A 22,360-nucleotide genomic window follows, 5' to 3' on the forward strand; every position below is an offset into this window, starting at 1 on the left:
GATTTCTCTTCGAAAATAGAAAGACGTTGCATAACCGCCCGGGTGAAAGTAAAATACGACGTGGCTCCTGCGTCTTCTGCTCGGTCGCTCTGCTGTCATCCATGAAGATCACAACCATAATCTCTCAGCCCTGCCCGACGAACGCTTAAAGTACGGTCACGCTACCATCACCGCAATAAGCTCTGATCGCTGATACTCCGGCTTGTCACTGCTTGTCCCGGAGTGACGTCCGGACGGGCAATTGGGGTCCCCTGGACAACCTAGTCATATGCATAACGGTGTGCGCGCCACTAGATTCGCGAGCGGGTATCATCCCAGGTGGTGCAATCACCTTGGAGCTGTTAATGCCTCGCACAATGGCCTAGGCCAGAATGCGAAAAGTAACTTCTACCGCTGAGGCTACAGTAACCGCTGGGAGCGCCGAACAACAGTCGCGACAAGGTCTAGAAGGCACGTTGACGTTGATTACTTCTTCCACGAGCTGACCTGGACTGAGCGCGCTCAAACGTTGGAATGCTCGAGACGTTCCAAGGTTCCTGGAAAAGGCAATATCAGTCATCTTATCATCATGCAAAAGCGTTCGATAAACTTAAAAGAGGTATATAGAAACTCGCTGACTACCCACTCATCCTTCACAACCCAATCAAATCGTACACATTGAAAGCCCATGCGCCAGAAAGCCATGATCCGTCCATTCAGTCCCCCACATCCATGGATTCTCCAAAACCATTTGCACGTAGTAGAATCCGAAACATACAGTAATGAAGCTCCCCGTCTTGCACAGCCCCATCTCTTCCCACGCAAGTGCAAGTACAATCGGTCGCTTTTAATGATCAGGCAGAACGCAAGGAGAACTATGTCGAAGGTTGATGTAGATAGGTGCTACTCATGTACGTAGAACAGCCGGCCCGGACATGAAGACGAGTGTGAGTAGTATGCTCGCACCGTCGAGAAAGGAATAGAACAGTGGTATGAAAAGAAAAAGTAGTTTGAGCACAAAAAGATTCCGGGCGCCGGGACATCAGTTGGCACCGTAGCCACATCGACGCTTCCAACAGGTGCGAAGTATTATATTCTTAGAGTATGGCAGCGCTCAGCCTCCTGGTTGATAAGATGCAGCAGGGGTATGGTATGCCAGGAGTTGCGGAGATCGCTGTCGTAGGTTGTAGTTTGCCAATATTACGGTAAGGCGCACACGTTCGGATTGGCGTCGTTACATGGCGTCGTGGAAGTTGGGGAGGCTGACGGCACTTATGCCCAAATGCGCAGCTATGCCAAGTCAGTTGTGTGATGCAGACGGGCGCACGAGAGAACCTACCATTGAGTCCCATGAACCAGTGCATAGACTGAGCGCGTCGTTGCTAACGCCGAGACAGCTGACGCGGTTGTCGTGTCCTTGCAATGTGCCTACGCGTTCGCCGCGGAGTACGTCCCAAACCTGGATATTATTAGACTGTGGAACCTGTGGGGGCTGCGCTGACTGCTTACCTTGCACTCAAAGTCGTCGTAACCAGCAAAGAGCAGTCTTCCGGAGACGGAGAAGGCTACGGATGTGATACCGCAGACGGGCTCAGGAATCTATGGCAGAAATTAGTAATCCAAATGCCAAGAGTGCCAGATATGTCAACGGGCGTACCTGGTATGATGCGAGCTCGCGGTCGGCACGGATATCGAACAGACGGCAGGAGGCATCGTCGGAACCGGTACCGAAGGCATTTCCGTTGGGGAAGAATTGGATAGCGTTGATGTCAGAGTCGTGCGCGGCAAAGGTCTGCACGCACTTCTGCTGTCTGATGTCCCAGAGCTTCGCGAAGGCGTCGCAAGCACCGGAGACGAATTGGTTGTGGTCGAGCGGGTTAATGCTCAAGCTCATTACATCACCGAGATGGTCGGCAAACTCGTGCACCTTGGAGCCAGTCTCCAGATCCCACAACACACAGGTCATGTCACCGGATGATGTAAGGATGCGCTTGTCGGAGATAAATCTGCAGCAACTGAGGTAGCCCGAGTGGCCGGACAGCTCGCGTGCCACACGTGTCGGGCCTTCCCGTGCCGACAGGTTGTAGATGGAGCAGATGTTATCGAGACCACCACAGGCGACGTAGTTGCCGGACGGGGAGTAGGCGCACGTCATGACCCAAGACGATCGCAGGGGGATGGCGTGGACCTTGTTGGTCGTGTAGGCGTCCCAGATGATGAGCTTTCCGTCCTGCGAGGCGGAGACGAGATGTCTGCGGTCGGTGGACCAGTGCATGGCGTAGATTTTAGCCAGATGGCCCTTGAGGGTGCGCTTCGTCTTCATGGTGAGGCGCGGCAGAGCCTCGACACGGTCTCTGGCGACATCGCGAACTGCGCTCTTGTGTTAGCCGTCTGCGAGGTTCCGATGCGGTGAGCACGCCGGCTGGAAAAAGAACATACGGGTCGTGTCAGCGAGCTCATCCTTCTTGCGCTTTATCCTGTCCTTGAGCGCCTCAGCGTCGCGGCGGGCGAGCTGGATCTTCTGCTGGATGGTTTCTTGGTTCATATCGGCCATGTATTAGTGGTGAGCCGGTGGTGAGGGTGTTGTCGCGAGCGGCGCGAAACGGCGAGGCAGGCGAATCCAGGGGCCTCCTAGGGAGCGCGGCAGCCGGAAGCGAGAGAGAGAGCGGCGGCAGGAGCGATGGACAGGCGGCAGCAATGGCTAGACGCGCGCAGAGCAGAATCAATTGCTTGCGCAGAGGGAGCGGCGGCTGGCAAACGGTCGTGGGGGCGTGAGGATGGAAGGGTGAGTGCTTGGAGATGAGTGAGGTACAGGAGCGGCCCGGGGTGAGCTTAGCTTGGCCTAGCCGAGCAACGAGCGCTGGAGATCAAAGGGCGCTGCTCCGCCAGTCTGTCGCGAAGATGCCAACTGCAAACACCTGCCGTGACACGTGAGCGCTGTGAAGGGGCGGTAACGTGAGGGAGCCCTGCGTGCTGTCGGGTCGGGTGTTTGCACTGCTGAGGGCGCCAACGTGGTGTTGCTATACTCTGCTCCTGTCCAGACCTTGACGAAGAAGGCGCGCGCTGCAATCTCCTGCAGCGCTCCTCCTCCTTTGGGGGTAGCCGAGGCGACGGACGAATGAGCAGCGAGCAGCCTATAGGAGTCGGCTAGCACGATGACCCGCGTCCGCCGCTATACCCCCCAGGCCTGTCCTGAAGTCTATTCACCTTTCCATTATCGCTTCGAGAACCATCCCCACGCCACCAATACCGCCGTGTCCCCCAGCATGGCTGCACTCCCCATTGCGACTGCACACGACCTGCCCGTCGACGCTGCCTTCACCAAGGGCCTGCCCAAGATTGAGGTACTGCTCCAGCCTCCCTGGTCCCTAGTCATCGCGCCAAGGACGCTCAGACTTCCGTTCGCTGCTGCTAATGACGCGACTCAGCTTCATGCCCACTTGACCGGCAGCATCAGTCGCGACTGTCTGCACGCCATATGGGAGACAAAGAAAGCACGGCAGCCTGATTTCGACCTCGAGGATCCCTGGGTCGCTATACCCACGGGCAAGGTCGACTACGATATCAAAACGTAGGCTTAGCTTGATTTACTCGTCGTTCGGAATTCTCGCTGTAACACCGGCGTGCCGTTGGGGATACATGGGCCAAGACGATCGGGCAAGCGAGTTCGCGGCCAATATTCTCCTGACAAATGATCGCTACCCGCTCGGTCGTCCCAAACAACTGGCCTACCACGCGAAAATGCTAGCAGACGTCTGACAGCTAGATTAGGTTCTTCCCGCTGTTTTCGTCATACATCTATCGCCTTTGCAGTGATTTGCCGAGCATCCAGTATGTCTGTCGACATGGACGTGTATGGCGAGCTGCGGTTGATCAATCTAGGTACTCCACCAGGGCTGTGTTGCAAGACTTCCAGGATGACGGGGTAGTATATGCTGAGCTTCGAACAACTCCAAGAGCGATTCTTGGAGAGGGCGTAACCAAGGATGATTACGTGAAGACCGTTTTGGACATACTCCATGCCCATAACGACGATGCTAACAGCACCATGCGAGCTTTCCTCATACTATCAATTGATCGTCGCAACAACATCGCAGATGCAGAAGAAGTCGTCGATCTCGCCATCAAATATCAGTCCGCTGGCGTTGTCGGTGTCGACCTCTGCGGCGACCCAGCGAAAGGTGACATTCGCATATTCGGCGACAGCTTCGCTCGGGCAAAGGCTGCCGGACTGAAGATCACGCTGCACTTTGCCGAGAGCGAAAATTCTTCCTCGGATTTGGAGTTGCAAACACTCTTGTCATGGCAACCTGACAGACTGGGTCATGTCATACATGTCAAAGATGGGTTCAAAGAGACCATTGAGCAGCACGGAATCGGCGTTGAGCTGTGCCTCAGCTGTAACGTCCACGCTAAGATGATCACGGGCACTTACTCGGACCACCACTTTGGTGTGTGGCGACACAGCAGTGTTCCCGTCGCCCTGAGCGTATGTTGCAGAACACGTGTGTTTCTCGTGATGACTAACACCCGGCAGACGGATGATGTAGGTGTCTTTTGCAGTCCGCTCTCGCAAGAGTACTACCTCGCAGCGCAGCATTTTCATTTGAACCGAAGAGATATCAGAGCACTTTGCGTGCGAGCAACCGACTCAATCTTCACAGGTTCTGATGAACATGCCCGTTTGCGGAACATCTACGCATCTTGGAACGGATGGAATATATGAATCACGGCCGAAGCAACAAACAGTCATTCGGCTGATGAAATCTAGTCATAATGACTCCGATATATGACCAAAGTTATCCTGCCACGTCTTTTGCAATAGTCGTCGCTGAGTACAAGATCTTGCAATGCATTCTCCTTCTTTTCTTCCTACAATCCCTCTCTCATAAACACTACTACACGACGATTAACTACCCAACAACGCGCCATACACGTTCGCAGCTCCAGCATGGCTATCATTCCACTGAACAGCGTAGTCTTCACGCTCTTCTTGATCCTTTCTCTAATCGCCGGGACTGCTGCTCAAAGCTCGGCTCAGGCTGCTACCAATACTTCACCAAGCGCATCACAGGCTTCTGTGCAGGCTTCCTCTCAGGCTTCGCAGGCTGCCTCTCAGACTTCACTGGTCACATCCCAGACCTCTCAGGCTACTTCTCAGTCTTCTCAGGTCGCCTCTCAGACCTCTCAAGCTATCTCTCAGGCCGCGTCACCAAGCATTACTCCGACAAGTTCACAAGCTGCCTCTGCGGCGCCCATTGTAGTCCCTAACGTCGACGCGGACAAGAACTTCGTGATCGGCGATACTTGTGATGTCGATCAAAAAAGCATCATCAAAACCGCCTTTGTCGGGACTGGCACGTTGGCCTTCTATGGAATGCTGGATTGGTCAAATGCCAATCTTGGACAAGACCCACCCTTCGTGGAGAATCTTGGTACCAGCGCTATTCAGAATGCTAGCACAGTCGAGAGCGTGTTTAAGGACTATTCAAGCGCAACCGTGAGTGCTGCTTGGAAGATCAATGCGGTTTGCGACATCAAGAACGAGACAGCGGCATGTCAAAGTAAACACGTGTATGGCGGCATAGGCAGCGAAGGCCCCCGGGTGGACCTCAAACCTAATCTCTACTTTTGTTGGGAGTACTTCCGATTCCCTCCTCTGAACGAGGCAGTACAGATGGGCCTGAGCGATTCAGTCGACTGGACGCGCCGTTTCAATATGGGCTCATATCATGAGAACCAAGGTATGGGAATGCCATCTCGAACACATCCACATTCACCTTATACTAATCTACTAATAGCTTCCGCACTCTTGCGAGCTTTGCTCTACTATCTCCCACAACGAGAGGGCTGGAACCGGCATATCTCTAACCTGTGGGTGTACATGCGATATGCGGGTGGGGCGAGTAAATGGACAGCTTGCTATGGTGTATACTGCAGTAAGCTCCTAGCTCAGTTGGCCGATAGTGAAACATGGAGCATTCTTAATGGTATGCATTTGACAACAACAAGAACTCTTACCCGATGCTGACGGGTATAGCCGATAACTATGCTCTTTTTGCGTTGCAGAAGTACGTTTCTCATCAACTTGGGGAATCTAACAGTCTTGGAACATCCAACTTTCCATGGCTTCCTCGTCTCGAAGATGGTCCGAATCCCATCATTAAGCCTTTTGTTTCGGGAGATATCGAGACCTTCCAGGTGACTCCGGAATTTAGCGCAGAGAGTGATTCCCAGTGGTATTACGACGTCGAGCGATACCAGAAGACAGACATTTTGGACTTCAAGGACCAACTTCCAAAAGAATCTCAGGCTGATCTAGAGAATGCGCCCTGGTCCTTTGGCGCCACCACATCCGGTTTTAAAGCACTTCGTGACAAGTTCCTGAAGGTGTTCAACGAAGCAAAACAGCACGGCATGTCCAACCTGGGTGCATCAAAAGAATACACATGTTATCGTGAAGATAAAACCGCGTTCCCGGACGCCATAGCCTTTACATTTGACGAAGTGCAGAGTGAATTGGACAACTTCTGCAAGAACAAAGTCAACGACTACATGCTCGCTGGCAAGCCTCTACATCCGCGCATCTTCCAAATCGATAAGGAAGTCGAGTTGTATACACAACTCCCGGATGGTACAAAGGATCTGTCCTACTACGTCGCCCCAGGCCCTGATAGCTTCATGACAGGGAAGAACCTATCTGTATATTTCGAAGGAATACAATCTGACGAGAAAGCTTCGCATTGCATAGCAACATACAACGACCTCATTACACATGTGGGTTACTAATCTTCCAAAATGCTTGCTTCCAATACTAATAAACCTAGTGCGATGGAGCAGACAGTGACGACAAATATGGTGGTTATCTCAAAATCTACGACATGGTGCGTATTTCCCCGTTGAATATGACCGAACGATAATGCTATGATGACTCCTTGAGAGTCACACTTAAGAACCATCATTGACGCACTTACAGATCTTCGCCGTAGGCGCTATGACGCATCCATCAGCCCACTGGGACATACCACGGACCTTAGAATCCAAATGCACGGATTACAATGCCACGAGTGCATGGCGGGTCGCACCCTTTATCGATATCAACGATAGCGAACGTACGGGGCGGCTCTGTACGTGTTGGTTTGGTAGCAACCCCATGGGTGCGGCTATGGTCTGTAAGCAACCGGGGAAGTCTTGCGCAGATGTTTGGAAGCAGCAAGGCGCTACCATAGGTGCTGCGGCGAACATGCGGTGCATTAGTGGGTAGCCTAGGCGGCGGGATGAGATGTTGGGGATGCACATGTATGGAGTATAAGAGTCGATATCTACGCGAAGCTGGAGTACATTCCATCGTGTGCGGTCCGGAAAATGACACGAATCGCGAAACATCCCAACTCTCACTAAACAAGAACTTGAACCACTGTCCAGTCACCAAATCCTATAGACTAGTCACAACGACTCTGCCATGACAGAAAGCATACTTCCACGTCCTACGCAACAGTCATCGGTGAGTATAAGATCTCGCATCGCAGTTCTCTCCTTCCTTCCTACAATCTCTCTTCGATAGACACCATCACGCAAAATCACGCAGCCAACATCACTTCACATCTTTGCTGTACCTGCATATCATATCTAGTGCCCTGCCATTCTACAACTATTCATCTCCTACCGCTCGTCCTACAGCATGTTCAACGCCATCAAGAAAGTCCGTTCGTTGGCCACGTCAGTGTTTAGACCGAATGGTCTAACCCTCACGATCTTCTTGATCCTCTCTCTCATAGCGGATGGCGCCGCGCAAAGTTCTTCGCAGGTAGCCTCTGCAGTTTCCCAGACTGCCTCGGTGACTTCTCAGGTAGTCTCCGCTGCTTCTCAGGCTAGCCAACAAGCGTCCTCTCAAGCAGATTCACAATCACCTTCCCAGACTCTCGCACAAACAGGCCCTCAGCCCGCGGTATCAGCGCTGCCATCAACTGCCGGGTCCATAATCTCCATTGATGATTCATGCAAGGCTGAGCATCGAGACATGCTTGACAACGATTTGAAAGATGTTATGGACATGGCCAACGTGACAGCCAAAAGCCAAACAGCCTACACGGACAACCCAAACTTTTGGCTGTTCTTTGGCAAAAGTTCAGTCGAACACATTCCGGTCATCAAGAGTGCTTTTCCAGGCGTGCTGCAACTTTCAGAGCCAATTTCGGTGACGTGCAACTTCGACGGCTCAGCTCCGTGTGCCGACCGCACGAACTTTCCCGGCATTGCCAAGACGCAAGGTCAACAACCGGGGCTTGTAATCTGTCGCGAATACTTCGGACTCCCTCCACTGAACCATAGGGTCCAGATGGGTATCAATTCCCCCACTAATCTTACGGCTCGATACAATTCAGGGTATTATCACGACAATCGAGGCGAGTAATTCAACAATTGTACACTTGCCGCTAGATCACTGACATCGATCAGCTACTACCTTGCTGCGCATGCTGGTCCAGTTTCTTCCTACATCGAAAGAACTAAAACGACCCATTTCAGACCTTTGGGTTAATGTATGGCAAGATTCTCCTGGCGGAGTCAAGGAGTCGTGGTCAGCTTGCTACGGGGTACTTTGCGCCAAGGTTTTGGCTCGAGTTCACGACAGCTCCAACGACTGGGGAGCATTGAACGGCATGTTCGTCATCTTCTGGATAAACTCATGTTGGGCTAATCATTTCTAGCGGACAACTATGCTCTTTTTGCCCTATCCAACTATGTATCGCAGGCTATCGGCGGCACGGTTCCTTACTTCCCTAGAATTGATGATGATCCATCTTACGGCAAAATGGTCGTTCCTTTCAATGACGAAGAATCTGCCCAAATTCAAGTAAAAGGCTGGTTCCACTGGCGCGGACTTTCCCAGCCGAACTACGACCCTTCTCTACTACAACCCGATAAAGCTGAATTCGATATCGGGACTGAGCTTGACGAAGAACGAAAGGCCGATATACTAAGCGCCCCGTATTACAGAGAACTCCCAGATGAGTCCATAAGGGGCAAAGAGGACTCATGGATCGGTACCTTTGTAGACGCCCACAAAGACCAACTACTCAATACGGATGCAACGTCCGACCGTACTTGCTTCGGTGAAAGCCATGCCCAGTACCCAAATGCGAAAGAATTCGACGGAGAGGAGGCAGTTGGCTTTTCCCAACAGTTCTGTGAAGACATCATCAAGTCTTGGGACCCAAGAACCCCAATTCCACCATCTGTGCGCGATACCGCGGATTTCCGTAACGCAAGTAGGGCGTACAAACTTACAAAAACAAACGCTGACTCGCATGTTGGATTCTTTGCGGTCGCTGATCCTGCGTTGTTCATACAAGCTCGACCCACTTGGTACTTTTTTGAAGGAGCTACGAACGAGACCAAAATCGACCACTGTCGCTTGACTTATAAGGATATCATACACAATGTAAGACATTAGTGCAATCCCATGGCAACATCAGTCCATCTACTAATCAACCTAGTGCGATACCGATCCCACCAAAAGACGTGGCGGCGTGCTCAAGCTCAACGACCGCCTCTACGGCGTCTACGTCACACCGGATGAGCGAGAGGATAAACTTCCCTGGCTCACAGATTACACTGCTCTCGGTGATCTCAAGTGTGCGAATTACAATGACACTAGCAACTGGCATATAAAAACATCCATTGAAGGTACATCAAAGACAGAGTCGCCTGTTGATATCACCGATAGGGAAAAACTGGGTGACATCTGCTCATGTTGGTACTCTGCTTTTCCGTTCACCTTCGATCTGTTTTGTAAAGGTTCCGCATCAAAGTGTGAGGATTTGGCGAAGGACGACAAGAGGAAAGCGGCGCTTTGGGACGATTTTGCCTGTTCATTGTAAGGACTTGCGATGTCTTCAGGCTAGCGTTGCGGACCTGAAATGTATCGTATAGAATGGCCGGGTGCAATGTAGCTATGCGATATCACTCAGAACCCGTCCACGTTAACCTAGGAAAACTGAACATCCTAGAGCCTACATCGACGTCAGCTTACATACTTTGCATGCTTCTATCGTGATGTAGTCTACAGTCCTGGTATATGCTTTTTCTTGTATGAGCTGCGTCTGTCTCATGTCCGCATGACATCAACGTATAGCTCCTTCCTGTCTGGAACGTCGTGCGTTTTAGCGTCGCGCTAGTGGAAATGATGTTCGCCGGCGTCGGCCACGTCTGCCCCTCGGTCCATCACCTCTGCACCCGCAGGTACTCACCACATCACGTCTCATCAGCCACTTCACAAATGCGGATACAGCAGCATAACTGCTTGCCACTCGACTCAACTTCGAACATGGTGCAGGCGCCGTTGACTTCATCATACCCGCGTGCGCAGCGATTTCACCTCGGCTTGTAGAACGATGGCGCAATACGGGGTCACGCTTGCAGCCACCACGCTTGCAGCCAGGTACCAGCCGTCCTTGGTTCAGGCACGGCAAACGGCTGGGCATGAGCACGCTACGAGCGGTTGTGGCAATGTGTATGCTATCCCTCATGCATCTAGTCTTCCGAGGTCGCATTGGCGGATTCTTGCCAATGCCTCGCCATGATTGGAAGCTTGCATTCTAATACGAATACCGGCAGGATGAGGGTGTAGGACCCGCTCGGAGCGACCCTTCCTTCTGATCCTTCACTACTGCTGCGGATACTAGTAACACGGAAAAACAACGTCCATACAGCATGAACGAACAGCGCCAGCACATGTGTGCAGGAAGTTGTGGTCCTCCTGCAGCAGGATTATGGGTTGATTAGTATTCGACGAGCGACGCTGGAGCTAACTGAACTTCTACCACCGCGTATTTACCAATGGTAAAGACCACGAGGATTGATCGCTTAGAAGCAGCTGGACCCTTCTTGATCAGCGACGAACCGGCAAAGTTCCCTGACTCATAGGGATTTCCTACGAGTCTAGACACTGTCGCTACGCTCACAAGTTCAACCTTGGGGAGCTGCCAGTGACGATCACCACGATTAGCACGCATATCTACTGGCCATTTACCTGGACTACGAACAAACACCAGAATAGGTGGACTATGCCCTTGCAATTCCCGAGCTCGCCAAGAGGGTAGAACGCCAAACTACCGGCACTACAAGAAAGTCGGCGAATAAAGAGAGCCATCGCAAAAGCTCCTATCTGCTAAGCGCCCCTCGATATTAGAAGATAAAGGTCTTGGCTCTTGGCAGCGGGACACATGATGAATCAGGAAGGTATGGTAAAGAGGTGTGTATGGCTTCTGCATGAACGGATATGCCCGTGCGGGGTTATTCCCTAAGGCTGGCACATTATCCGACCAACTCGCTTATCTACCCCTACCGGATCTCTGTCGTATCTCAACCTCCTTCCTGAACGGATTCGCGTACCTGGATAGCGTAGGGGTGCTTGCAGACCGTTAACTTTGGTGTTAAGAGCTGCTACATCGATAGCTCGATGGCCTCCAGGGGCGAATTTCTTGTCAGGTGCCTGTTTGGGTGTAACACCGTGGGGGCAATGTCTTGTGAGGTGCCCTATGGGGTTTACCTTTCCGATACTCTTGAAACGTAGCACCCCGGGGTAAACATGCCTTGCAGCGGAAGAGGAAGGAGATATTCTGGTTAGCGGTCGATCCAATTTACAGCTCTTGTGAGGTGCCTTTTGGAGACTACCTTTCTGATACTGCAAGCACGTGGGACCACACCACGTAGCGGATGAGGAAGGAGGCAGTCCGTCGCCGTGTATGCGAGCTAGGGCTCTATCTTGCACAGCAACGGACGAAGACATGATGCAAGTCACGACGCCAGAGGTGGACGAAGAAGTATAAGTATAGGAGGGTATTCCCGTCGTTTTCAAATCATCACTCTCATCAGTGTCACTCACTCTACTACCTTCGCTCTCGCCTCTACAACATCAAACGTTCGGTATCTTCACCATGGTTCTCACCAACTTCCTCGCTGCCGTGGCAGTCTTCCTGCCCATCGTCTACGGTGCCCCTACCACTGCTGCCAACAGCCTGCACCCCGACATCCTCGCTGCCATGAAGCGCGACCTTGGACTTGATGCCGAGCAGGCCCACGCCCGTGTTGCCCGCGAGCTCAAGGCCACCGATGTCATCGAGCAGCTCCGTACCTCCACCGGTGCCTCCTTCGGTGGTGCCTACCTCGTTGACGGTGACCTCACCGTTGCCGTCACCGACGAGGCCTCTGCCTCCGAGGTCGAGGCCGCCGGTGCTAAGCCCCTCCTCGTCTCCGTCCCTCTCTCCAAGCTTGAGGCGGCCAAGGCTGCTCTTGACAACATGGACATCGAGTCCGCCAAGCGCTCCGAGTCTGGAATCGCCGCCTACTACGTCGACGTTGCCTCCAACAAGCTCGTCTTCGAGGCTCTCGCCGACAGCACCGACTCCGCTGCCGACCTCGCCAAGAAGGTTGGTCTCGCCGACTCCGAGTACGAGGTCAAGACCGTTGCCGCCATGCCCACCACCTTCGCTACCATCCGCGGTGGTGACGCCTACTACATCAACCGTGCCGGCCGCTGCTCCGTCGGTTTCTCCGTCACCGGTGGATTCGTCTCCGCCGGCCACTGCGGTACCACTGGCAACACTGCCTCCACCAGCGCCGGTGCCACCATCGGTACTTTCGCTGGCTCCAGCTTCCCCGGCAACGACTACTCGTACATCCGCGGCACCTCTGGCAACACGTACCAGGGCCGCATCAACAACTACGCCGGCAGCACCCTCCCCGTCTCCGGCAGCACCGCCACCGCCACCGGCGGCAGCGTCTGCCGCTCCGGTTCCACCACCGGTGTCTTCTGCGGTACTATCCGCGCTCTCGGCGCCACCGTCTCCTACGCTGAGGGCCGTGTCACTGGCCTTACTCAGACCAACGTCTGCGCTGAGCCCGGTGACTCTGGCGGTTCCTGGTACAGCGGTGCCCAGGCCCAGGGTGTCACTTCTGGTGGCTCTGGTGACTGCTCCAGCGGAGGTGTCACTTACTTCCAGCCTGTCAACGAGATTCTGTCTGCTTACGGTCTTACTCTTACCCGCGGTTAAACGCTTGGATGTGAGTTTGCTTTTTGCCTAGCGATGGATGATGGTTTGGATGATATGGTATGAAATGTTTATGAGAACGGCTTTGAGTTGTATATAGTTTGATTGTTGAATTGCAGTTATGATACCTGGAAACCTGTTTGACAACTTGGTGATGCTGTGATCTTTGGGTGTGACTTTACTATACACAGTAGGATCGGTCTTGCAAAAAAGTTCTTGTTGACTTAGACATCTCTTTTCGCCTCCTTTGTATGCATGCTACTACATTACCGACGTGATCTCCTATTTTGCTACCAACTGCAAGATCAAGTTGTCCTCACATACCCTATAGCTAACTTAACCACACTTAACTAAGATCATCTTCTGTCCGTCAAAAGAGCCTCATCATGTATTTCCTCCAGCTTTGCAGCCAACCCACTTCCTACCCATCACAAACAACTGTTCTATGCTTTTCACCTTGTATACGTCGTCTTACATCCACCATCCACCCAAGCAAATGCAGAAGAAGAGCATACGAGACAAAGTAGACAAACTAGCATATCAAACGTGTCCCATCTCAAAAAAAGACAAAAGGCATAGTCGTATGCAAAAGCCCGGTATGATACGTTCAAACTAAGCAAAGAGGTGTGCTCATTATAACATTTATTTTCTTTCACTATCCCCGCCGCCGCTATCTCTCATATCGCCCTTCAGTATCTGGATTAGATGGTCTATAGACATGTGGTGGATACTGGAGGGCGATGAATGGAGTGATAACACTACACTCCATTCATCGCCCTACAGTATCCACCATATGTCTATAGAGCATCTGATCTGTATACATGTCTACCATCTACCATCTGTCCCGTACCTTCCCAATCACTCATCCACCACATTACGATTATCGACTACCATCTACTTCAACAACCTACTCACCACGACTTCGAAATGCACACTCACAATCACAAGTACAAACAACAAAAACGACGAGCAATTATATCCATCAAATGCAGAACATCATCTAGTCTCTGGAAAAAGGTGCCATGCGGACATAAAAAAAAGTTTAATAGTGTAAAAAAGCCAACAGCGAGGGTATTGAATCGAGAGAAAAGGGTTATGATACATGCAAGCAAACACGCGCCACAACAAGGCCAACGCGCACGAGAACGGACGCCAAAATGCTCCAGAAAGTTTGCTGAATAACGTCGTGAAACCAATAAGTGTGGTCGGGATGACAGAAGCGTTGATGAAAAGAAGATGCTGCGTAGGACATATGTAAGATACGTATAATACTTCTTTTTACCGCAGCGTCCCTTGTACATCATCAACAGTCCTCTTGAGCACATCCTCGATCCTCCACCTGGGGGGCTTGGGCATCGTCTCCTTGTTATCGTCCGCGGCCTTGCTCATCTCGAGAAGGTCCTCGGGTTCCGCACCTCCGGCAACACCACTGCTGAACTTGAGTTGGAGGAGCTCGCCAACCTGGTCGCAAGCCGTGAGCATACGGTCGAGATCATCCTTGGTGTGCGCGGCGCTGACGCAGAAGCGGGCGCGTGATGAGACGAGAGGGGTGGCTGGGTAACCGACGACGACGACGGAGATCTTGCGCTTGAGCATCTCATGGGAGAAGGCGGGCATCTTGGCGGGGTTGTACAGCATGACGGGGATGATGGGGGAGTCGTCGTGGCCGTAGACGATGAAGCCGAGGCGCTTCAAACCGAGACGGAGGTAGCGCGAGTTGAAGCAGAGACGCTGGAGACGCTCTTCACCTTGGCCGGGAACGATAGAACCATCAATGATACGAAGGGCAGACGAGATTTGCATGAGGACGGGTGGTGCGGGTGACTCGGCGAAAAGCATGGCGGCGTTGGAGGTGCGGAGCTTGTCGATGATAGGCTTCTCAGCGGCGATGTAACCACCGTTGGCACCGAAGGATTTCGTCAATGTACCCATGAGGATGTCAACTTCCGAGGGGTCGATGCCAAAGTAGTCGCATACACCACGTCCGCGAGGGCCGACACCACCGACAGAGTGGGCTTCGTCGACGAAGAGGTTGAACTTGTACTTGTGCTTCAGGCTGATGATACCGGGAAGGTTGCACATGGTGCCCTCCATGGAGTAGAGACCCTCGACGGCGACCAAGATCTTCTTCCAGGGGCGGTGGGTGCGGGGCTGACCTTGCGAGATGGCTTCACGGAGCTTGCGCTCGAGGTCGCGCATGTCGTTGTGCTTGAACATTGTAACCATGGCACCGGAGAGACGAGCGCCGAATCGGATGGAAGAGTGGTTGAGTTCGTCGGAGATCATGAGGCAGCCCTTTCCAACAATGGTGGGGAATGTGGTAGCGTTCGTAACGAAACCCATAGAGAAGACCATTGAAGCTGGCTTGCCGACGAACTTGGCGATGAGGTCCTCAACCTCGACAGTGAGGTCTGAAGTACCGCTGTCTGATCGGGGACTGGCCATTGAGATTCCGTATTTCCTGATGGTAGCTTCGGCGGCGTCTGCGCAGGGACCTTCTGATTGAGCAAATCCGAGGTAGTTGTAGGAGCTCATGTTGAGGGTTTCCGTGGTGGTACCGAGCATCTTGAAGGTGTTGTTGCCGTCGTCTGACTTGCGGTCAAGCACGGTGATGAAGCGTCCAGGAACGCCGGTTGTCGGTCGCGAGAAGCAGTCGTTGATGCGCATCTTCAACCGTCTCGTGTAGAAGTTGTCGAAGTCGCTGTTGAGGGGTGCATATCCGTCCTTCTCCTGCAGATGGCTGTAGTGTTGCTTCCTGAAGCGCTTGCCGAAGAAGTCGCGAACATGTCCGAATACTATTAGGATTAAGTAGCTGATGTATGTGGTGAAAAGGAAATAATATGGCGGCTCGTCCTCAATGGGGTCGCCGAACTCGCCCTCGAACTTGCTGAGGTAGCGGTGCTTCTGGGAGCCAAGGGGACCGAATTGGGCGTGTGCTCGTGCGAGGCGGCGCTGCTCCTCTGGCGAAGGCGGCTGGAAGAGGGTCTTTGGCTCCGTGGGCATCTTCTCGCCGGTCGCGGTGGTCAGGTTGATGGTCGGGAGGGAGATTTGCGACGGTGAGGGGTTGTTGAGCAGGGCCTGTTGCTGGGCAACGAATGCCTCACGCAGGAGAGCGGCGTCGGTCCGGGACTTGGGGGAGCCACCGAAGAGGGATGTGAACTTGTTGCCCTTTGCGAAGGATTGTCGACGCGCTGGCTCGCGCTTCTCGGCGGAGGGATCGAGGGGGGGAGCAGGGGCGGTGGATGCGAACGGGTTGATGCTTCGGACAGGCATTGCAGCAATTGCTCTCGGACGGCGGTATTAGAGTAGGCAGGGCAGACGCAGGGAGATGTAGGCTCGAGTATCGTCCCACGTTGGAGCTGGCGGTGAAGAATGCAGGAGGTCGCGGGAGGAGCTAGACGGGAAAGAGATCAGCAGGCGACTCGAGGAAGAATTGGCAGCACTGCGTGAGGATGTCGGCGAGCAACGGCTGGGACAGTGGTGGGTGAAAGGCAGTCTTAGTAGTAGTAGGACTGACGCGCTCATGCACCCGGAGCGTGGACAAAGCCGGGGAGCGGCAGTGCCGGATAGCGTGCAGGAGATAGACGAAAGTTGGGAAAGAGATTGGAGGCTGGGATTGGGCAGGTGCAGCGGGAGGCCGCGGACGCTTGGAGGAAAAGGACCTACGTGATGCGAGCGGTGCAATAAACAGAGGCTTGACTGGTACTGCGGAGTACGTGAAGGGCTGTCGCAACGCTTTTCGTGTTCCTGAGTGGCGCGGCCGTTTGCTGCGAACCACCAAGCTTCTGCGCCGCCGGTCGTGACGTAGAGATGCCGTGAAAGTCCTGGCACGATCAACACCAACGGGCAAGTAATGAGTGACAAGATGTGGGTGTGGAGCGAGAGAAGAAAGCTGGCACTTCACTTATCAGCGTCGAGGCAAGGGGTGGTGCAGTCGAAAAGCAGCGGCGAGCTGGTTGGCCCGACGAAACGTGAAATGAGCAGCCCCATTGTCCCGTTCGGCACCACGCCGCTTGGGGCACAACGTCAGGGGAACTCGATGCCGATCGCTGCCACTTCGCCCTCAAATCGCCCTCCTCGCCTGCCGAGCATCGCAAGCCTTGCCAGACTAGACCCGTACCTCGTCCGAGCCTGAAAAGCCTTGCGACTCGGGCCATAATCGCGCGGGCCCAGAGCTTGTCTGCGATGTGCCTGCGCGCCTGCGATGCCAACGGGCCTCGCCGCACGTCATCGACTACATCAAATTTCTTAACCCAGTTCTTGCGCAACGTTCGGTCTGACAAGCCTGACATAATCACCGCATGCTCTGTCATCCACGCATGGCTGTTGCTGTCTGCTGTCTGCTGTTAGCCACGACGTGCTCGCCCACTGATGTCCACCTCTTGGCATGCTGTAAGCGTTGCGGCACTCACACCACCACGCATAGTCGACGATCTTATTGCAGTGCTATTTCCTTTTCCAGCCTCGCCTACACCATCGACTAGCACATAAGCACATGCGGCCACATATTTGAAGACGTCGTGCCGCCGTTGCGCAGCAGTCACCACGCGACAATTACACTTCTTACCAACGCCTGTGTAGCATGAAATAACATGTTACAGCCTTCCAGCAAATGATTGGCCCACCGGATTTTGTAATCATCGTGTGGAGGTTCAACGGGCTGGCCCGAGACCACTCTCATTAATGCGCTGTCAAATGGGCTGTGTAGCCCTTCCTAGTGCGAGGATTCGCTGTAAATTACGATGGACTTTCATCTCGCAACCGCAGATACGAGACAACCTGTCCATCGTAATTTCACTCTGCTATAACATGGCACTTCCCCGCTGCCTGACAGCTCCATACACCTCCGCATAGCACATTGCTGGCACCATCCCAGGTCGGTTGAAGTAATGTAATGTATTTGCTTACTGATCTCGAAGAACAGCTGTTTACCGGAGACCCCTTTGAAAGCTACATACTCAAGCACGCGCAGCGGCTCTGTAATCCACCACAACCCCCGCAGCTCAAGATCTCCTTAAAATGGCAATCCCTCCACCTGCCAGCGGAGCCCGACAAGAGAAAATTCCGAGATGCACGCAACATATGAAACAATGGCTAGCTCGCAACAGAAAAAGAAGAGATGATGAACAATGAAAAGAACAATCCAAAAGGAAAAAAGACGACCAGCATATGCCGCTGACGTCTGCCAACACCAGCGCAGGTTCCACCAGTCCGCCATTTCTCTGTATAGTTCCAAGCCTACCCAATCCTGAGCAACGCCGTGTTCAATAACCAGTCCCTGTATGGTGGTCGTTCAACCTGCGTTACGAAAAGTAGTGATGGAAAGTAATAGAAGGGTGGCTTCCTAAAAGCGACGGGAAGACCCCATGGCTTGGTAGATTCAAGGATTTGAGACGGATATGTGAGAGATGACGACCACATTAAGTATGAGCGATAATGGAGAGCAAGAGCTGCAACTGCCCTGCCACTGTTCCAAGCGGCAGGGCGTGCGCATCGAGCTTCCTCGTAGGAAAGCAACCGCGACCGGGTATAAGAGCACGCGAAAGAATAATTGACAAACAGACAGTAGTGTGCGGGCTGCTCATTGCATCTGGTGATGCTCCGGTGACATGCTTGATGGGTCTAATGAGCCGAATGACACCAGGTTCTGCATGTCCAAGTCGTCGACGTTGTCATCCATCATCGGCGACCGGAACGGCATGTTGAGATTTTGCTTGGCGTACATGTCTGTCATCTGCAGCGCCTCGTCGGACATGCCGTTGTCGTGCGACATTGGGTACACATCATTGTGGTTGTCACGACCGAAAGAACCCAGTGGTGGTGACTGGTTAGCAATGATAGGGTCAGGGTGGTTCATCGTCGGCATAGGTGAGTGGTGAGATGCAGAAGGTGGCGGGCCCATTGGTGTATGTACATAGGGAGGAATGTTGTACTGGCCATAGTTGGATGCCGGGATGTTGTCGTTTGATGGGCCCGATGTGAAAAAGGAAGGCGTGCCGTACTCCGAAGGTGAGTTGGCGGTAGTGGCGGACATGGGGTACTGTCGGTAGTCCATGCCGTACCCTGCAGAAGTGTCGATGCTCAGGTGAGGGCCAATGGGTCCTGCACTCTGGGGCGTCGGCGCAAAGATCTCAGGGTTAGGAACATACGGCGACGGCTCTTGTTGGATCAAGAAAGATGGCATCGGGTTGCGAAGCATAGAAAAGTCCATCGCAACAGGCACTGAACGACTTCGCTGGCGCTTGTGACCACGCGGTTGGAAGGGTTGAGGTGCAAGATGCGTCTCCTGAAACATGCCCATGTGATGCGGGTGCTGGAGGTGGTTTGGTTGGGACGCGGGCCGGTGGTTGATGGGCGAGACCGGTGCCGAGACGGCGAATGTGTTTGGGTCGAACATGTTGTGTCGGTTCTGAAACGACTCTAGTGAGACAAGTTTCGCCAACTGACCGCTCAGTACCTTCGGGTGACCACCCAAATGGTGCAACATAATGTTTGATGCTTGCTGGTCCTCGGTAAAGTCGCCGCATTGGAAAAATCCTCCCGAACCGGAAGAGTCCATGAAAAAGTTCGGAGGGCGGTTGAGCTCGACAATCAGGCCTCCGGGGCGTTGCGACGCACCCTCGGCGTTTGCGGTCATGTCGCCATTCTCCAGTGAAATGTTCTTGATGTATGAGAATGGGTACTCAATCTTGTATCCTGCAGAGTCGTTGTTGATGTAGTAGGTGATGCAGCACTTCTCGGGTGAGTAGAATACCACAAGGTCCATGGCGCTCTGTCCAACACGTCTCCAGCTACCGATGCTGAGGGAGCGGCAAGCGAAGTGGTGGATGACAACCTTGGAGTTGTTGGCGTCGGTGTTGAGGAGCATGCCACTTCCGTATGGCATACCGCCTGCGCGTCCGAGGAAACTAGTGCCGATTGACTTGCCAGACTCCATGGCCTGGAGGGCAAGGTATCGTCGCATGGACTCTGGGATATCATTGCAGTCATCACCGTTCTCGATGCTCTTCTTGGCAATGTTCTTGATCTTGGCACGTCTATGCTAATGTCAGTACTGCGCACAAGCATCATGCTGCTCGCTTTTCCTACCTGTTCTGGAACCAGATCTGGACTGAGCGCTCGGTCATGTTGATTTCCGAGGCAATTCTTTCGCGGGTAGCAGCAGTGGGCGTAGGGTTCTTGTTGAACTCCACTTCGAGTGTCACCAGTTGGTCTTGAGTAGCCCTCTGTCTCTTCTGGTTGCGCTGCTGCTGGGTGAGGGTGCTCTTGCGCGGGGGTCGGCGCGGGGCAGAGCCCTGCGTCGGGGTAGAGGATGACGCCGGTGGAGATGGCGTAGGCGAGACCATTGCGTCGTCGTTTGACTGCATGTTGGGTGGTAGGGATAATCGGAGCGCGAGAGTTGGACTCGATTCGAAGCGGGGTCGGAGATATAGAGGGAGCAATCGAGCTAACACCTCAGTCTATCTTGGTTCGTAAAGTGTCGTGAAGTAATGGTTCAAGCAATGGTGGTGGGTGAAGATAGTGGAGCTATGCGAAGCTGGTAAGAGTTCAATGTCACGGGAGAAAGAATCCACGTGTGTGAGAAGCTCGAGACACCGTCCAGGCGCGTGTGAGAAGGGTCAAGGGTGAAGGAAGCTGCTGACCGGGGAGCAGATGGATCGTCCGAAAGCGAGTCCAAGTCGACAAGAGTGAAGGAAGAGGTGCTAAGGAGCGGACAGACAAAGCCTAAAGGAGGGTTGTGAAGAAAGGAACGTGGGCAAAGGCCGAAAGGAGTGGCGGCACTTCGCAGAAGTCGACAGAGAAAGAGAAAGATGTAGGTACCACACCGACAGCAAAGGTGACGATAGGAATCCGGATAGAGGAGCAGGGCCTTGGATGTAAATGAGCGACCGTGGTTGGGAAAGGGGAGATTAAGGGAAGGGGCATTGAAGCCGGGGGGAAGGTGCGCGCCGGCTAGCTTAGGCTGGGCAGGGCGCTAGCTGGCCAGAGAGACGGTTTTAGCCCAACGGCACCACCGCTCGACGCCCGCCCTGGAGGCGCGAGACCAGTGGTGACGCACCAAAACGCTTATGTTCTGAAGCAAACCATGCTCGTCGCAACACTCTGACCGGATGTTCCTCCGCTCTACACCACGACACAACAGCACCAGCATCCGACGGTGCGCGTGCGGCGTCCTCTCTGCCCGCCTGCACGCGCTGCCCGCAATAGCTCCGATCAGGGGGACTACTGCGAGGTACCTCGGAGTCGCGCCACTAGAGACGTGACAGCAAGGGTCGACCGACAGGCTCTGTTCCAAGACTCAGGAGGCCGCCGCCTATAGGGCAATCCTTGCCGCGAGGCTGGCCGCGACAACAGACTCGCATCGCGATACCTGTCAGAACAGCGCGCATGAATGGTGCTCGTTTATCAAAAAAAAGGCCGCGAAGTCGTCGTCCTCATGGTCCGCTTTAGCGTGTTCCGACAGGCCAAACAACGCGCGAGCATGAGGCGCTACCGTTGTCGTGTTTGAGAAGCCCTGCGTCTTCGAGCGCTCACTACGGCAACGATCGGGCAAGGCACACCAGAGCGTGAATGTGAGCGTGAGCGTGAGCGAGAAGGCGCACCGGCAGGGCGTTCAAAGTATTCCTGGCACGCGTCTGTGTCTGTCGCACCTGGCCTGCATCGCCGTACGCGCCCACATTCTTGGTGCTGACAGTGTGCGGCAGAGGGCCCATTTCGGTATCGTGAAGACTTGATTGCGAGCCTCGTGCGGATCGCTCGGGTAAGCCGAGCATGAGGAAAGATCCTGACGAGCATCGGCGCCCGTGCCGTCTAATCGCACCCATCCTGACACGCTCGTCGCTCGGTCAAAAAGCCACGGAATCGAGATTGTTCACATTTGGCAAGCCGCAATAGTTCGTTGATCTTGAGAGTGCCGACTCAGCTTAGCTCGTCGCCCGTCTTGTCGCCCTACAGCTGTCAATCTATAGCACCGATCGCTTCCCTGCACCATTAATTGCAAGGCTTACGCCAGGCACGGCGGTGTGAATGGTGGACGCGTCGGCAAGCGAGTGACAACAACCACCAACCCGGAAAACTGACTCCCACCAACAACATTGAACGTCATGGCCCGCGCCGAGCGCGGCCTCGACCGGATCTGCAGACCACTTGCACCCCCAACTTGCGGGAGTCCATCATCCGTCTCTGCATGCTCAACCACCGTTTGCCTTCAAGAATGTCAAGTGTAACAGAATGTTGCGAATCGTGCCACTGCATTGAAAACACGTCCAAACAGTACCGAAGCAGTGTGACGAGCAGCGTCCATCCCCATACTTTGTTTCAGCGTTACA

General features: G+C 53.6%; 6 protein-coding genes across 6 annotated transcripts; 3 read left to right on the forward strand and 3 right to left on the reverse strand.

The window, feature by feature from the left end:
• Window positions 1–1,251: 1,251 nt before the first annotated feature.
• GB1 (Guanine nucleotide-binding protein subunit beta) lies at window positions 1,252–2,533 on the reverse strand (the record flags this gene model as incomplete). The annotated part of the gene is made up of 5 exons (XM_049348787.1): window positions 1,252–1,269; window positions 1,319–1,438; window positions 1,489–1,578; window positions 1,637–2,349; window positions 2,419–2,533. The coding sequence occupies 5 exons, from the start codon at window positions 2,531–2,533 to the stop codon at window positions 1,252–1,254; spliced, it is 1,056 nt and encodes a 351-aa protein (XP_049194020.1).
• A 712-nt stretch (window positions 2,534–3,245) lies between these two features.
• Window positions 3,246–4,529, forward strand: J4E93_010912 (uncharacterized protein; the record flags this gene model as incomplete). The annotated part of the gene is made up of 3 exons (XM_049348788.1): window positions 3,246–3,550; window positions 3,862–4,434; window positions 4,517–4,529. 3 exons carry the CDS (start codon window positions 3,246–3,248, stop codon window positions 4,527–4,529), a joined length of 891 nt encoding a protein of 296 aa, XP_049194021.1.
• Window positions 4,530–4,930: 401 nt separating this feature from the next.
• J4E93_010913 (uncharacterized protein) lies at window positions 4,931–9,860 on the forward strand (the record flags this gene model as incomplete). The annotated part of the gene is made up of 8 exons (XM_049348789.1): window positions 4,931–5,723; window positions 5,781–5,853; window positions 5,920–5,969; window positions 6,020–6,756; window positions 6,807–6,863; window positions 7,613–8,249; window positions 8,688–9,304; window positions 9,477–9,860. The coding sequence occupies 8 exons, from the start codon at window positions 4,931–4,933 to the stop codon at window positions 9,858–9,860; spliced, it is 3,348 nt and encodes a 1,115-aa protein (XP_049194022.1).
• A 2,058-nt stretch (window positions 9,861–11,918) lies between these two features.
• J4E93_010914 (uncharacterized protein) lies at window positions 11,919–13,034 on the forward strand (the record flags this gene model as incomplete). The annotated part of the gene is made up of 1 exon (XM_049348790.1): window positions 11,919–13,034. The coding sequence occupies one exon, from the start codon at window positions 11,919–11,921 to the stop codon at window positions 13,032–13,034; it is 1,116 nt and encodes a 371-aa protein (XP_049194023.1).
• Window positions 13,035–14,309: 1,275 nt separating this feature from the next.
• Window positions 14,310–16,304, reverse strand: LCB2 (serine palmitoyltransferase component; the record flags this gene model as incomplete). The annotated part of the gene is made up of 1 exon (XM_049348791.1): window positions 14,310–16,304. One exon carries the CDS (start codon window positions 16,302–16,304, stop codon window positions 14,310–14,312), a length of 1,995 nt encoding a protein of 664 aa, XP_049194024.1.
• Window positions 16,305–18,612: 2,308 nt separating this feature from the next.
• J4E93_010916 (uncharacterized protein) lies at window positions 18,613–20,398 on the reverse strand (the record flags this gene model as incomplete). Its single annotated transcript, XM_049348792.1, has 2 exons — window positions 18,613–20,068; window positions 20,121–20,398. The coding sequence occupies 2 exons, from the start codon at window positions 20,396–20,398 to the stop codon at window positions 18,613–18,615; spliced, it is 1,734 nt and encodes a 577-aa protein (XP_049194025.1).
• Between the last annotated feature and the right edge of the window lie 1,962 nt (window positions 20,399–22,360).

This window comes from Alternaria ventricosa (assembly GCF_023758065.1).
Source record: "Alternaria ventricosa strain BMP 2768 chromosome Unknown scaffold_38, whole genome shotgun sequence".
Lineage (NCBI taxonomy): Eukaryota > Fungi > Ascomycota > Dothideomycetes > Pleosporales > Pleosporaceae > Alternaria > Alternaria ventricosa.